An 18,924-nucleotide genomic window follows, 5' to 3' on the forward strand; every position below is an offset into this window, starting at 1 on the left:
GACGCCCGGCTCTTATAAAGTGGACGATATTATTCGTATTATCCCTAATGTGATGAAAAGATTTGCCATCTATGAATAGTATTACATATCAGCAATCCAAACACGGTGAATAAGAATGACGAAAGCCGAACAACTCAAACCTACATTTTTTGCGACAATTAGCTCATTAGTGAAGATCTAAAGCATTACTTTCACTATTTTCCAACTTTTGACATGTTTGAAAGCCAAAATACGTGAATTGCACAAAAGCAATTATACAAGTCGGTTTATGCCAAAATTTTTAGTTCAATGTGAACGCTGATAACACATAATAAATAGCTGCCAGTGTAAAGTGAATAATATAACCGGGCAATGAATCTTGACCCACTACTTGAAAGAATATCACAACCCAGAGCTGGCAGTCCACGGACATATCGCTACACAACTAAGAACACCATCATTCAAATAACTGGGCTTGATGATGATGAGGACGACGGCACAGCGGTGATGAAAGGTTGTCTTCCACCACCTACACAATAAAATCTCGAACAGTAATACTAGTCTGTAGAGGGCCACTCAGAGCTATTAGTTCCAACTCACCAACATACTCTCACTGTAATGTGCGGACAAAAATGTCTTGGGTGCTCTTGAAACATACCTTCTTCCCCTCCAGCTTTTCGTACCGCATGCGCACCAAAATTCTAAATATTCTGACTCCACACTTTCAACAAAGTAAATCTCCTCTTCCTTTGGCAAGGTTAGTCAGAGAGCACATGCTGTGCTATTGAATGCTTAGGCTGTTCAGCTCCTTCAAAGGATGCAATTTGTCATTCAAAGAGTAGGGAACATCTTTTGCTTTTAATTCTGGAGATGCCACAACTCCATTTTCTGGTGCATTTTCTATGCAGTGATTCACGGAATAGGAAGCGGATGAGCTGTGGCCCCCAAGGTATGTGGAGTAAGGAAAATATTCTGCGCATCGCGTCTTCCATCCTGATTAGGAAACAAACATATAATTAGTTCTGAGAGGTGCTACTAGTGCATGCTGCAAGTGACTGATGGAGATCAAGACTTACTAAATGCAGCATCCTGATCAATGAATACCGTCTCAAGCAATTTATGGACCGCAATACAGTCTTGAAGTTTCCATTCATTAACTGGAGCCAGTGCACCATTTCTGCTTAGAAGGCGAGAAGCATGTAAGTTTTGCTTACATATTCGCAGATGGATCATGACTAAACACTTGGATGTACTTACCCTGAAGCAATGTTATTTGTTGAATCCTCGATTAACTTAATTGCCTCATGCTTCTTATCTGGTTCCATAACATATAGCATTTCTGCAGCTGCTGCTCTATGCATTAAGGAAGCTGGTTCAAAAACATGAGATCTATGTAAGTAGATATCCTTCAGTATAAGAACAAGTATAGAAGAGATAAAAACCTCCGTGCTTCTCAAGGAATGATGTGTTCACTTCCATCAGAGACTTCTCATTTAACTGACTGCGAAAAGAAGCTGACAAGTTAAAAATGACTAGTAATGCAGCTGCACAAGTCAGAACTGGAAAAACAGTATAAAGTTAGCAACCTTATCTCTAGCCGTTCGGCTTCCAAGACTTTCCAAATTAGTTTCTCCGAGTCAGTGACTGGAGATGAAGATTGACTTATCTTGTGAAAAAATCTTATCTGGAAGGAATTGTAACCAAATTAGGTCCAAAAAAGTAATGAGAGAGTTGTGCTAAATTCAGGTAGGCCAAGAATGTATGAAATATATTGCAAAATTGCCAGCAACCAATTAACAGACTGCCAGCAAAAAGAATGTGGTAGTTGGGATGACCACAGATAGATGGACAGAACAGAAGTCTCTTTGCACATAATCATGGTCTGAAATTTCAGCCAAGAATGATGCGTTTTGCCAGAAATGTATCGGTTTTACCGACATCCAATCCAAAACTTTTCCCTAAACAGGCAATTTGACTGGTTCTGTGGTTTAACATTCTACTAAGCCAAGGGGGATAAACATTGTGTTTCTACCGAGCTAAAGGCACCCAATAACATTCTTCTTGAGTACGATTCAAACTTAGCTGATGTTCAATATTTTCTTCTATTCTAACTTTCTTTTGGTGCCATTAAGATTTTTTATTTCTTATATATTAATAAATAGTGCAATTGAAACGGGAGAAACTAAAGCAAAACACAACCTAAGCTGATCAGAATGTTTTGCTTTTTCGCTTTTTCGGCGGACTGAAACAGACAGGGAAAACAGAACTTTAAACCATGCACATAACAAGAATTGCACTGGTATATTCAGATGTAGAGATTTCTTAAATTTTAAACCTGAAAATGATTGATTCAAATGTGATAAGTGTAGACAATAAGTTTATTTTTGTCAGGATACTAACCGGTGAATGTTTAAAAGTTAAAATGACTATTGTGCAAATGACTTATATATATATATCAAAATAAGGACTAAGAACACTAACATACCATTTTACCTAATTAATGATAATCATAATTCAAAGCAAGAAAAGGGATGAAAAATACAACTTTGCTAGTTGGATGACTTACCAAACACCGATGGCAATCCGGATTATTTTTGTCCAATTTAATTAACTGTTTGACAGCCTGAAGAAAATAAGCAAATACTTACAGTAAGAAAAGCAGAAGTGAAAAACTCCTATAGGGAAATTCAGAGTTTCAACGAATAATATAATGAGATATCTGGAGAGAAATCAATGTACTTGTTTGATATGAAAAGAGTAAACGTGAAAAAAAAAGGAACAAATCAGAAAGCTCCTTCAATATGAGTGGTCGAGCTTCTTTTCTCTCTTTTTTTGACCTATTTTGCTAAATTTCAACATAAAAAAATAATTCAAATTGCAAAGAATATACTTGCCATCAAGCCTACATACAGCTAATTGATCAAACTATTTTTTTCTTCAAAAAATAAAAAATCACCACAACAGAACTATAATTAACTGACCTGAAAAGCTAGTAAAGTTCTTTGCTTCCTCATGTTTAATTCAAAAGAAAGTATATGTGTTTCCAACGAGTTTGATGAATTATTCTGGAGCAGCTTTAAATATTTAGTAGCTTCCAATAATGGATCCTCAACCTGCATTATAGATAATAAACATCTGTAAACATCAAACATCGACATTAAGCTAGGAGAAAGGCTACAACAATCTTGAGAATTTAAAGTATAACAAATAACTCTTTTTTACTTTTCTTCTATCATTTTCTCTGGTAATGGATGAACAATTGGGCAGAGGGTTTCAGCTTCACGTTACAAGTCATGGCAACTAAAAAAACGTACACAAACTTCAGATAAGAAAAAATGTCCAACATGAACAATTACCTGCAACAGTTTTTCCCCGTGAGGATCTAAATCAACTGGCCTGGCATGCTGCCGTTTGCCAGATTTAGATGTGCCAGAAGTTGCTTCCTCTTCAACCTTCTCTTCAGCCTCCTGATAGTATCAAGCATAATTACACGGACAAATTTAGCCAGTCAAATATATTGTGCATTCAAAAGTAGCACTTACTTTCTTTGCACGTGCTTCAGCCTTTTTTTGCTTTTGTCTCAATTTCTTCCTCTGTGAGGGCGGCAGTTTTGACATTTCATCACCCTCCTCACTTGCTGATTTCAATGGAGAATCATGTAATTTCATATAGCACCTACACAGAAGATACATCACTAATTCTTGAAGCTGAATAAATAGCTAGATATGAATGAAACAGCAAAATGTTGAAACGACTAATTAGTTATCCAATCTCAAAAGTCTTGTATCACACTCAAAGCATATTGCAAGATAATGTGTTCAGCATTCAAGTATTGCTCAACACTGGATGAAGATTAGCACTGATCACAGTATAGTTGGGAAATTTATCAGAAAAAGGGACTACTATTTCCTTATCTTTTCCTTTCTTTTCCCTTTTTCTCATTCCTCTATTTCATGATTATTATGTGAAATAATTATACCTTGATAGTTTGAATTATTGCTCATTTTCACATAGACTCCCTTATTTATTTTTCATGATATGTCAACCCCCTTAACTATGTAAAACATCCAAAATGCATGTTCTATTAGTTATCCGTTAGATTTTACTAAAAAGATCACTGATCATAATGTGATCACTTTTAAGCTCCATGGGGATCACTTAAAGAGAAACAAGATGAGGGTAAGATGATCATTTAATGTTTTTTCATTAATACTACTAGAGGGTGAGAGATATTAGATAGTTGAGGGCGTCAAAAATGTCACAAAATATAAATAAGATCTATGTGAAAATTGACTATAGTTCAAAAGGTCTAAATGTAATCAACTTTTATTACCTCCAACAATGAGATCTTTGAAGAACAAGTAACAACCTTTAGATAAACCAGTCACAATACTATGTAAAATTTTTCTCCTTAGCTATAAACTCTTGCTTTTGGGACACATTGAAAAACAAAAAAGAAAAGAAAATTAAAGCAACATAATATTGTTATGTTTATGATTGTAGGCATCTTCAAGTAACCTGGCAAGCATCAATGGCCCTGTTATAATGAAATAAATCAAACAGACAGTAGAGGCAACCGCTCCCCATCTCTGACTATAAACTCTTACATCAACTCTTCATACTACATACTCTATCACTTATTGTAACAAGTGCCTCTAATGAACCAAACCCGCAAACTAGATCATTTTGAGTAAGTCTTTCAAGGTTTGCCAAACTTGTTATCAGCAGTTTCATTTAATGATATGCAGCAGATATGAAATTTTACAAGAGATCTCTCACAAAGCTAAAGAATCCTTGCAAACAGACAAGGTTTGGAACGTAAAGTACCATCAAAATCAGAGAAATTATCTAAACATCGTGATCTCTTATTTTCAGGCCTTTAGACAGGAATAAGTGAAAGGGCAATTTGTAGCATTAATGAGAGACTTATTAGTTTGTAGAACACTAAACCGAGAAAAGTTAGAGATCAGTGGAATTTCTTATTCAACCATTTGTTTTGTGGCAACCAATTTTAAGGGATATCCACCCCCAAGAAAGTAGGTGTGATGAGGTATTAGTATGATATGAGAATAAGAAGAAATATTCTCAAATCAAATGGCCCTCAAGATAGTGGTCTCATTGATACTCAACAATATGCTTTGAATCAACTCTTCCTCCAAACCTACATGAAGCATAATACCATAACAACACTAGGCATCAGGCAAATCCCAGATCTAACCTTACATACTGCATTCACAGTTAGCACCATCCCCCCATACTCTCAAAAGAATTAGGGTGGATTGCTTGCTGCAAGAAAAGGGAAAGGATAACAAGAGCGTTTGTGCTTCAGCATGTTTTGTGCATACAAGCCAGATGTTTGCAATAGAAAATAACAAAAGCAGCATATATGGAAGCAAGATCTACATTTCAAATAGCCTGCAACATGAATATAACAGGTGAGAAAGGAAGTGATAACAATTTAACTAAATGTTTTAAACCACAAAAAAAATGTTAAACCTTTCAATAAATGAAACAAGCAAGAAACAAAAGATAATCACAAAGAATATAGTATCAAGTGAGACGAGGCCATATAAAGAATGTCCTAGGACAAAAAAAAACTTGCACAACCAAATAGAAACCCACCTGATAGCTCCTGCAGCAGCCTTATGGAAGTACTCATGTGAATGTAACTGGTCTTGAAACTTCAACATAGAAATGTAGGCTCGAAGTGTCATTTTACGTAGACAATAAGAATGAAAGTCAAACTGATCCTCTGTAATATCAGCATAGTGCTTCTCAACAGCCAAAAACTTTTTCAAAGCCCGCCCTAGATCTCCTTGACGGAAGTAACTTTCACCAGAAGCAAGTTCATACCTTTCCAGGATGCAGGATGCAAAACTTAATATTATTGGAGTAGACAAAATAAGACAGTAAAAGGGGGGGTGGGGGTGGAGGGAAGGTAGAAGGGAGGGAATGATGCAAAAGAATTAACATAACTGGGACAGGCAAAAGAAGATAGAACTTGAGAAAGACAGATTGAGAAAGAGAAGGCAGGAGAGGGAAGGAGCAAGAACGCACCACATGCACTGCATGTCATGCAGATTATTGTGCTGGTCTCCATCCTTTGTGAATAAAACAGCTGTCTTCTCTGCTAATCCAACCTTCACCAAAAGTAGACTTAAGAAACTCCAGTTGCAGATAAGCAGACTCTAAACAACTCAAGGAATAAAGTTACAGTTGGTATTCAGGTTTCAAATGCCAGATTACCTGATCAGCTTGAAGCATACGAGTAACACACTCACTGTTCAAGTAACGATCAGCAAGATCCATAGACCTAGCTTCATCTGCTAAGGTAGCAGCAGCAACTAAGTCACCTGCATGTTTCAATATCCTTCCCTGTGATCAAGAGCTTAATACATTAGATAAATTGTATTACTTGTCACAAAGTTGATCATCAAGAAGTCAAAATAGAAGACATGAACTGAGTTTATGTCCTTATTGGTTAAATTAGTAGGGAATACTTCACATAGTACATATAAGTGAGATAAACATTAACCATGTCAATGAGATGAGTACATCTGCAAAAGTAACGGAAGAACAAACAATCTAACAAGCATTGTTCCTTCCAATCTGAAGCCAGTTGGACTCTCAGTCTGTTCTTTCACCCGCCTTGGAACCTTTACATGTTTCAATAGCAGGCAGGGTGGTGCTTGACTTTCATAATTTCATCACTAATCATGATGAGCAAAGACAAATAAAGTGTTGCCATTCTTGAGAGGCCATAACAGTTGAATTTCCCAACTGAATGATATTATAATTAAGAGTGAAACATAGCATATGATTTCTCTCATGCTTCCAATTGAAAAAAATAAATATAAAACCTAATATCTCGTGATGTCCTATTCCAGATGGGACTTAAAATATTTACTTCAACATTTAGAAACCTTTTGCCAAGATTAACTTCCCCTCTCTACATGGCTAGCGTGTTTTACCAATAGAAACTTTAATATACAAGAGAAAGTCAGACATTTATGCACTAGTAACTTAAGAATTTCCAGGCCCCAAAAGAGAGAAGCAACATAAGTCATCCTTGCCAGGACTAATTGTAGTTTGCACTACTCTTCTTCAACAAAAATAGGTGAACAATTCTGTTTTAAGGCTTCAAAGATGACAAGCACATGTGAAGTTGCCTATAAGCTTGTATATGACAACAGCTGTGGAAAAAAAAAACTTATATAGGATATGGCTATGACATGGATACATGCTATAGTTACCCAAAAAATTGACAACCACGAGCAGATGCATCCTTATGGTAAAATACCAAATTTCGTCTTTACATCATAAATTCATCATTGCTATGTGGTAAGTTCTAATGATCATCATTGCTATGTGGAAAGTTCTGATGATCATCATTGCTATGTGCTAAGTTCTAATGATCATCATTTCTATGTGGTACTTTCCAGTAATATACTGGCAATCCAATGTGTGGAGAGATCTTTCTAGAAATAGCTTTGTCCTCTACAGTGTATTGAGAAACCACTGTTTCTTCAATTTCATTGAATAAGTAGGTTAATATTAGCTTACATATAAACTGTCAGTGGGATATCCATGGCTGTGAACACAAGATACAAGCAAAGACATGCATTTTCAGCTGCCAAATTCCTGCAGGTGCTACATTAATACTACCAAATGAAGAACCTCTATTGACCAATGACTTCTTATACTAGGACTCTGGAGGAACTTAACGTTTTTAAGGCCAACACAGAAAAATTTTGTCCATGCAGATGTAGATATCTGGAAACTAAAAAAAATGTCAAATACAAAAGTAAGAAATATGTAGCTATGAATTACAAACAGTTGAGCCTCAACCAAACCAAGTCCTGTCAAGGAGAACCGAACAATGGGTCCAAAAATCTAAAAATTCTTTGGCTATGAATAAATATTATCTTCCGTGTGGTCGAATATGGCCTGATTTTAGAGTGGTCTTGTCATTACATGCCACTATGTTACTCTACTCACATAACCTCCCACATTTGCCACCACATTTGTCAAGACTTTATCCAGATACAATCCTAAGCTACTCACTGTCAAGGGAGCCTACTAACTTCACATGCTCCCCCCGCCTCCAGCAAGCATCCATCTACCTAGAAACCTTTGTGCACCTCCTATGGTCACTCCACTGTTCCTCTTTGATTAAGCAGACTAGTTCAGGCCCTGAATATCTATGCTCTGGATCAGGCTTGGCAGTAATGCAATCAAACATACACCTAATTTAGTCTAGTTAAACTATTTTCTGTCATGAGTGAAAAGACCTACAACCAACTGAAAATGCCCAATGTCAACATGAGTAAACAGATCTCAGACAGATTGATAGCTGAAATAAAATAATTACCTTGAGCTTCTAAGAACTTAAACAGATCTCAGACAGATTGATAGCTGAAATAAAATAGTTACCTTGAGCTTCTAAGAACTTAAACAAATCTCGGACAGATTGATAGCTATAGTTATTCGTAAAGAAATAAAATTGTTACCTTGAGCTTCTAAGACTTTTACATGTCACCAAAAGAAAACAAACCTTGACAGAATATAAATCAATCACTGTTGGCGTGTGTGCAATAGCCTCATCAATTTTAGCCAGAGCAACATCATACTGGCCCCTTCTGTCATAATGCTGTATACAAGTAAAAGTATGACCTAAGTATATTAAGACATCCTAAAAAAATTAAATATTTACAAATTGATCCAAACAAACATAAAAAGACACCAAATCCAAACCTGGGAAACCAAAAACAATGTCCACATAAGTGTTGATGGAGGTTCCTTTTGTGTCCTGCACTTTAAAGTCTAAACATTATTCATAATACTATCATAAGGAACATAATAAATCTAAATGTAGCGTCCAGGATAATTTGGATTGACATATGTTATCAGACCTATCAATGGAAACATAAATTTTGTAGGGCATGGTGTACTAATAACTTTGCTCCAACATGATAGGTCTCATGTCAATTTGGTCCAAAATGGGGAAAATAATAATATTCAAGTACTGCATAGCAGCACAAACATGACTAAGAAAAAATGAAACAGAAAGATTAGAACATCCAAACACATATTTTATTGTCTAATGACAACAATTATAAAACACAGCTTAATAACTGTAATCTTGACATTACATTAAATTCTTGTTTCAGAAGTTGTTAAGATTATTTAATGAGAATTCATTATATGACTGGGAATACCATAATGTCAAGGATTCCTAGGATTACCTTCCAGGAAAGCAACCAGTTGTCCTAATGGAGTCCTCCAGTTGAAGAAACAACTGTTCCAGAAGGCTTGCCTGTTAAGGTCGACAAGAAGTTTTCATTAAATAAGCTTTATCTGACTTCTAACAATTCTTCAGGAAAGTAATGTTCTGTGAGGAAATTTAGGAACCTTGCCAGGGTGCTCATATAACGGGCTTAGGTCACCAAACAACGAAGGAACTCCCTGAAAGACGGAAGAATATGTCAGCTTGACTGTTTAGTCCATCCATACAGAATGATAAACAAAGTGATGAGAAATAAATGCAGAAAAAAATATAATACAGAATGATATAGAATTTTACAATGCAGACACGTAAATTATCAGTAAAAGGTGCTTTGTAATTAAGACAACCTTAGTTAACAGAGGTCTGACATAGTTGTCTGCTGCCTCTCTAAATCTGTCACCTTCTAGAAAATCAAGTGGTATCCTCTGCAACAAGGAATTAAATGTTTAAGAATTGAATATGGTCATAAGACTAGAAGAATAGTAGAGAACACAATAGAAAACAGCACAGCTAAAAGCAAAGATGTTTCCAGATTTAGATAATTTAGTTGAATAAATAGTGGAGCACATGAAATAATGTAGAGTGAAGAGATTGAGAGTGATGAATATATTTACTCCTCTCACTATCTATAAACTCCAAATTTCATAGTAAGAGTATTCACCAACAAAAATAGCCTAGTTATTTCTCTGTTTGCATTACTATAACCACATCAAATCCCACGCAAGATTAACTTGTATTATAAGTTCACGGCAAACTTATTACTGATGGTGTTTTCCTCTCATCAGAAAAAAGAAACAAATGGGTATACATGATTCAACGCATGAGCATATTATGATATGTTGAAGAATACCGTGGAATTGATTCCCTAGATTCTTGTCAATATCTTTCTTATATTTCCAAATAGTAGTAATTCCTAATGTTTATCAAAGATATAAAAAACCAAAATAACTTTTACATATCAAATTAATGGCTAAAGATCGTAATTTAGCATCAGTTAGGGGCAAAAGACCAGAGGCTTCTCCTCCTATTGCAACTACAACCCATGAGGCCAGGACCAAGCTCTATGGTTCTGAACTTCACATTAACAAAACATAAAAGAGATGTACTATATTCCTCTTTCCTTTTCCATTAATAACTTAACATTCCACTGAATAATAAAACAAGGTTAGGAACTAGCTATCTATGCATTCCATTATACAAAAAAAAGAAGTAATTGAGCACCATAAGCATAATACGAATTTTTATGCTCACATAATGTAACTATAATCTATAATGAAGAGAACAGTACCACAAAAAAGAAGAACAAAAAAGGTAAGAACATCAGGGCATTGGTTAGTCTCTGAGGACAACATTTACCTTTGCAGCTGATGACCAACTGAATTGCTCCTTCAGTGATTTATACAAGGCATCAAGACATTCAATCTCATTAGGAGTATACTGACCTATCTCAGAATACAACCCCGTGCATTTTTGCAACCCTATCAAGTATCTGAAAAGAGGTAAACAACAAACATTAGTGGATCTCAAGTTTAACAGGGACACCATTAAGTTCCCACTTCTTTTTTGTCCTTAAATGCAAAAGTCCACCTCTTCTAGCAAATCAGGCGTATGCAGCAAAGCAAACAAAAATACAGGACTGGAACATGGTCGGATGCTGCATCACATACAATAGCAGATAAATAGTTGACCTCTGGAGATCAATTAGTCAACTAGATGTAAAAAGATTATTTTTATAACTCCATTTAAAAGATAAACAAAAGCAATTATAATCCAATTAAGGTTTTATTCTTCTCCTAAATGTATGATACTCAATGGATTGTTATTGGGTATTATAAGAAAACTAAGGATTGTATAGATGTGGAAAGATTGAGTCAGATTCTCCAGTGTGAGATTGAACACCATTCAAGGTGGTCAAAACACATGGCTTAGCACAGATGATGCATTTAGGCTAAATATGTCCTGAAGATGTTGCCTTGTTCTCATGAAAGGAAAACAGGTTTATAGAATCATAGAATAAGATATTGCTGTTTTTAAAAAAAAAAAACACATTTTGTGCCCTTGGTGCATCATAGTGGTCTTTGGCCACACGTGGAATTTGATCTCTTGTGATTTCCTTAACACAAATTTATCCACTCCCTTTCACAACCAAGTGAGAAAGACCAAAAACTGTGCCAATTAATAAACAGATAACAAAATTGGCACATCACCATATGTAGAGAAATACCCAAAATTGCTGAGTCACCTTCCAGTTAACAAATCCTTTGCGAAAAAATGGGAAGTGAGAATGAGCGGTGAAAAAATATGCAGTCAGCGCAACAAACAAACAAAAAAAGCCCTTAGCAAGGGCATATGCATGATACAAGAATTGATAGAAGAATCAATAATTTTTAGAAGTCAAAATAGACAAACATGAGTTCTTATAAGAAATTCTGGTGAATAAAACACAACTAGATGTATCCACTTACAACATCAGGGGCATTGTCTCCTTTTCTAAGAAAATATACATTAAGAAGTATATCATTAAGGATATCAGCCACAACCAATCACTCCATCTACGGCTGAACTAATCCAAGCACTTAGCAGTCGAGGCAAAGCTACTAAAACCCAAAAGCTCGAAAGGTAAATTCAAGCAAACCACAAACATTTGCATTAAGTATAAATATAAACACACTGCCTAAAGCAAAACATGAGCGACAACTTTAGCGAAATTGTTTTCACTTGTTCAGTATTAAAATATAAAAATAGAACTGGTTCTCAACATCTAGAAATTCCATCTCAACGTGAAGAGGGAAGCCCTAAACATCTTACCGGTAGTTATCAGAATTCATAAAGAGGAGGGATCTATATATTTTCTCTCCTTCCTCTAAACGACCAAGTTTCAGTAGGATAGAAGCCATTTGTTCTTTGAAGGCTAGTTTGTCAACCTGGCAGATAATATGAATACTCGTAAGCAAGAGCTAGCTTTATACACCAAGATAAATAAAATGCCCCCTACATCCTTCTGATCCCCATACGGAAAATATAATCCTTGTATTGAAACTTCCAGATCATTTTCTTTATATGTACATATGTAAAATTCATAGAAGTTGAATAGGCTTACGATCTTGGCTTCTTTTTTGTGCATTTCCTCAAGGGCTTTATCCAGCAAACCACATTCCTCTAACAATGATATCTGCAGTAAATTACATAAAAAAGATGACAACAATATTTTCTCGATAGTTAAACTAAAGGAGAAATAGAAACATAAAACCTCACTATCAGTATCAGTATCTAATGTCATTGATTACTGGACAACACTCTCGTTACCAAAGAGAAAATGCTCATCAGATAGTAGCACCACAACAGAATAGAAGGACTATTACAATCAGCTTGAGGAATTAACGGATCATCATACAAAGAGTACCAAAAGAGACTAGGCTTCCTTCCCAAGTAAATTTCAGCACAGCGCTTCACAAATTTTCGAAACTAATACGAACTGATAACATGTTGTAAAGATATGTCGGCATAAGTTACTCCTAAAATGTGCAGACAAAATATCACTTCTAATAAAGGGACTATACTTTTGCAGCCATTTGATACAAGGAAACCCCCAGTGAGATGTAATGACTGAGCAGAACAATCTACTAACATATAACAGAAGTTCAGCAGCTTGCAAGCATCTGTATGAGGCTGAGCTACAGCTACAAATCTTCCATAAATTAAGTTGATAGTTTAATGAAAGAAAAGGAAAATTTTCATGCAATATAGGATGTACTATTTATATGCAGCTTTGCTCTAATAAACATAGTTTCTTCACAACAGCCAGTAGACAAACATCATCATTCTCTCTCTTCAAGTTAAAACTTAAGACAGCTACTTGAACTGATTCTAGTGAATTGACTTCATTTTTGTTCAATAGTTGTTATCTTCTTTTTAGTCCAATGGAATGTTGAATTAAGTCTTCCCACTAATGCTGCTAAGAAGTCTCAGCAGCTGACAGCAGACAAGGAGGTGGACTCATACAACCAATCAGACATCATCAGATATATGGCCGGGCCTAATGTCTAACTATTGTGGCAATCCTTGAAAAAGAGTATTGCACCAATGGAGACTCAGGGAGAGCAATATTAAGCTTTAGGTTTTAACCAGGGAGAGGTTCAATGAACAGACAGACAATGACAGCCTTATTTGATCACCAGTATTGACTTCCAGCAGTAAATCCTCAATTTGCCACAGTAAACATCAAGGGAATCTCATGGCAGCAGGAGCAGTAAAGGTAGGGATTGTAGCACCCATGACAAGTGGCAACCTTCAATAGCATGATCCAACAAAGATATTGTTCCCAGCAAAGAGATAAAGTTTTAGCTGTGAACTTTCAGCAACTTTCCCTCAATATTTGTTTGTATATCAAAAGTGGCACTCAAAAGATATATTCAAATATGCCTGTAAGAATATCATAGTACTGTTTGTCATAGCACCACCTAAATATGAAGAGTAAACATGCCATCTGCAAATCAAGGAGATTTTTTCAATTTATTTTTGAAGACATAGAGAATAATGACAACCCACCTGCTTGTTCAATCTCACTCATAAGGAAATTCAAAATAAAGATACATGCTTAAAATACATTAATCACATTCAGTTGCATCTAAAAGTTAAAAGAACTGCTTGTATAATAGAATAAATACCTTGTACAAGAGCATCTCTCCATGTTCATAACGCTCATTATCTGGAGGATAATCATCTTCTAGTGTCCCTTCATAAGCCTCCAATACTTCTATCGCCTTCGAACCACTAAGGAATACAAATGAGGAAAACAACAGAATTACATAAATGAATCATTCTCCAAAGATGATGTTAGCAATCTTAATAATCAAAATTCTGATACCAATTTTTGAGTTACTTCTTTACAAGACAGATGGAAAAAGAAAATTAAAAGGAAGGTTAGAAGAGAGAGACATGGGAGGGTTAACAACGTGTTGGTTTGATGGCTTTGCCAGGCCACCGGGTGGTAGGGTGTCAAAAAAAGCAGCAGGGCACAGAAAGTCCAAGCAGTAGATGGCAAAAGCATTGGAGGCAGGGAAGAGGCAGGACCATGAAAGGAGGCTTTTGTTACTATTGTGCCTGGCTACAGAATAACAAAATATTCACACCAGATAATAATAGAGCTACAGAGATATGGAACTCCTCAATTTATATCTCAACAAAAAATTCAGTTTGTTAACTAAGATGGTATGGTTTCTATTATATAAAGCAGATCAAGTACTACTAAATTGTTAAGTTTGACTGCTTATAATAAAGAAACGACAAATTACAAGCATAAATTTGTGTATGATTCATCAGGAATGATTTGTAGAATGCCAAAGGAAACTAATATACTTGGAATTCAAATGATGAGCAACTGCAAAGCCGATCCAGTTCATGCGATGATTCGGTTTTAAACTTAAAAGTTGTTGTCTTGTTTCAACAAATCCTGTCAAATCCCTCATTTGTGCCTGCAGAATACATTAAAAGGTGCTTGTATTTAGCAAAATATGGGTGTTACACTTCCCAAAACTTCTAAAACAGCATATTCTTTGATAAATAAGTAGCTAAGCACACAAAAGATATATTACAGCAAACTCTTTTCCAGCGCCGTCTTTAATTTTGATACTTATAGTCTTATACAACTCATATGGCTTTAGATCAGTAGACCATACAACTAAATCAATTGAGTAGCAGTGAAACAAGAGAAAAACAAGATGTTTATCACATTCATCCTTCTAGGCATAGTTGAGATATTTATAAATTACATATATGATTACTAGAGAATCTCCAGTGATTCCCTAAAGAATCTTTTATTTATTCCTTTTGGTATCCTCAGTTTATTAGCATGCTGTATTACCCAAAAACGTTCCATCATTGTAAACTGAAACATAAAGTTTATTCTAATAGCTGAAGATAGATACCGTCTTCTGAAACCCAAAAAGTTTGTGAAGTCAAGAACTTCTGCCAAACTATTCTAACGTAACCACCTTATAGAAAAATATAGGTATGGATGATTCTTTACCCAAGAAAGGATGTGTACCCAATTCTTCATAAATAGATGTCTCTTAAGAAAGTGTATCGAACTAACACATAATAAGGTCATCCAACATCAAGGTCTTGACTAAGAAAGAATTTTAGGTTCAATAATATTTGTAACAATTATAGCACCAAAAACAAATAACAGGGAATATTTGAGATGCAATAATTTATCATAAATTTACATCTTTACAACTACAATTAGCAATATTATTTCCAAGATTAGAGCTAGGTATTTTTGGACAAAGACCAACACACTTATGTTTCACTGCAATGAAAATCTCTGATTCCCACAAAGTTGAAAGAGAAAACAATCTCAATCAAACAAAGAGTTATAGCTATACTAGAAACTGATAACAATAAAATCAATTCACGTGTACCCCACCTGTAAGAGTGACAAGTCACGTAGGATTTCAATATTATCTGGATCAATCTTCAATGCGTTTCTGTAGCATTTAATTGCTTCTCTATATTCTCTGTCTGATCGATAAAGCAGACCATAGACATGCCAGCATACATGACTTTTAAGATCATTCTGCCAAGAAGCAAGAGATATCAGATCAAGAGATATCAGTGTGTAACAATGAACTGATCGCACCAAGTATTCAAAGAAGTAACTGACCTTGAGACCACGGCGAACAAGCTCATACGCTTCAGATTTCCGGTCCATGCAGTTCAATGTTAATCCTTTCATGGATAAGGTTTCTAGGAGGAGACAAACAGAGAAATGGGATGAGTACAACTATACAGAAAGTAAGAGCATGCTCCATTGATACACAGACAACAACCAAATGGTATGGCATAGTGGATAAAACAAATGGGAGCAAACCCTTTTTATTATTTCTACACATACCTCCATGCTCAGGAAACTTTTTTAATATGGCATCTGCAGCCTTCAACCCCTTTTTGTATTGCTTGGTCTCATATGATTTCTGAATAGATTGATTCAAATCATAAAAATGACAATCAACAGCCTTCAAAATTGTAACTAGCAAAAGACTTACTTTCTAAACCAGGTAAGTTATAAAATACAAATATTGTTCATCCGTTCACATGAGCAATGGTGGAACAGTACTATTTTCTATTTCAGAAATAAAGGATACAAAATCAGAAGCTTCAAAAGCTGCGATAGGCAAAGGTCTTATTCTCTAAACCAGATAAGTAAAAAAAAACCTATCCATCTATGCATACGGATGAGTAGAAAAACAAGCAAAGAATAAAAATGAAAAGTGTTACATGCATTTGTTATCGTAGCATCTAGAATTTATGACTTTATGTGCATATGCTTGCAACCCCATCAAAGATATAAATGTGTCGTTCCTTCTCCTGCACAAGCTACTGGCCTACTTTGCAAGTTCTCTAAACATGAAAGTTATGAATCAATCCTCTATAAGTGAGCCTGCAGCCTAGTTTGCCCACCTTAATACATAAATGACCTGCCGAAAAGCTTCAACAACCAAAAAAAAAGCTTCATGGAGAAAATTAGTACTAGCCAGGAAAATTAAAAAGGCCTGCTACAGTTGATATTTTCTTCAGACAGGCTTGTATCCTTAGCAGTTTTATAGGCCAGATGCATGCCCACTCCATCCGGATAGATATGTTATACACAATGGAAATCCTTGATGACACATAAAATCTTAAAAAGGATGATTGTATAGCAGATTTTAAGGAACTAATTGACAAAAAAAAAGAGAGGAATCCCCAAGAACACCACCTCTTGTTTCTTGCATATTCAGCATTCTAATTCAAGTAACTAGTAAGGTTCCTGGCTGTTAAGTTGAATAAAAGCAGAGTTCTATTGATCTGGGAAAAGTGATAGATAGTTGTACTTTGGAATCAGTAGCCAATTTCAGAAAAGCGGAAACTTTGTCTTAGTTATGGCCATAATACTACCAAAACTAATAAACTTGATGATGCATTAAACAGTTTTCCAACAGTTGGTGGAACTAACAATTGCTGGAAAAAGCGACTAATTCAATATGATATCCATAGTGTTCATCTCTGTAACAATAAGCAATAAACTAATAACAGTCTTGTTCAACAAAAGAATTATGTTCAAAATAGACAAGGTGCTCTGAAGAAAATGAAAAATAAAATAAACAAAGAAAAATGAAAAAAGATATCCATTTGACATTAAGTAAACTTAGAGCACAGCTCAAGTATAAAAAACAATTTTTGAGAATAAATACAATTTCCAGTCCATATTAGAAGATATATATTTGTGAATCCTTATATAAATAAGCAGAAGATGATACACTAGATTCAATTACATGAAACCTTCAAGGTAAGGAATATATCCTGGAAAGGACAATATATAAATTGTCCATCAATTGTATATTTCCTGTTTCAACAACAGTCTACGCTAGATGAAAAAGAAACCTTTCTTCATTCTATAATAGGCCATGTAACTTAATACTAAAAACAGTCTACAACAAGAAAACGGCTCATCCTAGCCTTAGAAATTAGGTGCATTTAGGAGGCCGCGCATCCTCTAATTATTTCTAATCATTATTAAACACAACAATCCAAAAATTATCTTTATCAAGAATCGAAGTCGTTCACAATACTTCCAGTAACAAATTACAAGTTCTTCTATCAAATATTTGAAACACCAAAAATTTGACAAAAAGTATTGAATCAGTCATATGCACTTACTCTAAAATCCATCCCAGTTCTCACTTCCAATAGAAAGTTGCAACGCAGCAAGACTATAAATACTTCTACCAAGAACGCAACACATTAAACAAAACTTCCAATAGCAAAAAACAAGTCTGCGCAGTAAATTTATGAACCACATATAAAAAAGCATCGAATTAGCCGAATGCGTCGCAAATCAACTCATCCAACCAAGCTCCAAAACCCATCCCAGTTATCTACAGCAGCAGCAAGCAACACCCATCCAAGAAAGAATAAACTCCAACAGAGACGCCTCCACTCCCCCGAGAAAACCAATTACCCGAATCTAACTCAAAAGAACCGCGAGAAAGGGAGAGGATAGGAGGGACGGAGAACTGAGGAGAGCTTACGACGATGACTTTGAACAGATTGGCTTCCTTTGTGGGGAGAGACGACCCCATTATCCCCGGTAGCGTAGCAGAAACCCTAGGAGAGAGAGAGACGAGCGAAGGGGTTTGGGCAGCGGAAGGGAGTATCGTCGCAACCCTACCCCTCTTCGCAGTAGCTGACCGAAGAAAAGAGAAAAAAGAACTCGATCCGGTATGGTATACCGCGGGTTTAGTATAAGGAAAAAAACAGATCTACGTCGATCGAGGTAAATGGACGGTCCCTGTGTGGGGATTCATTTTGGGTTATATTTTATCCTGCGGCCATTTAAGTGCGAATATGGCTTTCCAACTTGGAAGACCTAAAAGGCTAAAAGGAAAAAAGAATCTTATCGAGACTCTTTTCGGTAAAACAAATTTAATTATAAGGGCATGTTTAGTTTCAGCAAAGTGAGCGAAATAAAAATAAATAATAAAAAAACTATCTTGCGTTATGTGCCAACATATAAACTCATTTTGATGCTGTAACTAGTTTATGGAAGACACCTATTTCTCTAATTAGGTTTTTGAACAGACTTATTTCAACAATAAAATATAATAATTGACGATATCAAC

General features: G+C 35.5%; 1 protein-coding gene across 2 annotated transcripts; it reads right to left on the reverse strand.

Moving 5' to 3' along the window:
* Window positions 1-166: 166 nt before the first annotated feature.
* LOC140797247 (N-terminal acetyltransferase A complex auxiliary subunit NAA15) lies at window positions 167-18,516 on the reverse strand. Of its 2 annotated transcripts, XR_012110601.1 has the most exons (27): window positions 18,334-18,516; window positions 16,161-16,239; window positions 15,930-16,012; window positions 15,693-15,842; window positions 14,624-14,739; window positions 13,933-14,038; window positions 12,366-12,437; window positions 12,074-12,189; window positions 10,622-10,754; window positions 9,613-9,690; window positions 9,391-9,444; window positions 9,225-9,295; window positions 8,734-8,788; window positions 8,534-8,629; window positions 6,226-6,354; window positions 6,037-6,119; window positions 5,602-5,832; window positions 3,522-3,654; window positions 3,336-3,446; window positions 2,961-3,092; window positions 2,546-2,602; window positions 1,566-1,663; window positions 1,422-1,480; window positions 1,237-1,348; window positions 1,056-1,156; window positions 638-972; window positions 167-508 (listed from the first exon to the last, which is right to left on the reverse strand). XR_012110601.1 is itself a non-coding variant. In XM_073150546.1 (26 exons), the coding sequence occupies exons 1-26, from the start codon at window positions 18,382-18,384 to the stop codon at window positions 761-763; spliced, it is 2,718 nt and encodes a 905-aa protein (XP_073006647.1). In that variant the 5' UTR covers window positions 18,385-18,516; the 3' UTR covers window positions 167-760. The 2 variants fall into 2 exon arrangements, 1 of the variants encoding a protein (XP_073006647.1); XM_073150546.1 differs by having other exon boundaries at window positions 167-972.
* Between the last annotated feature and the right edge of the window lie 408 nt (window positions 18,517-18,924).

This window comes from Typha latifolia, chromosome 11 (genome assembly GCF_019914945.1).
Source record: "Typha latifolia isolate L0001 chromosome 11, TyphaL0001v2, whole genome shotgun sequence".
Classification (NCBI taxonomy): Eukaryota; Viridiplantae; Streptophyta; class Magnoliopsida; order Poales; family Typhaceae; genus Typha; species Typha latifolia.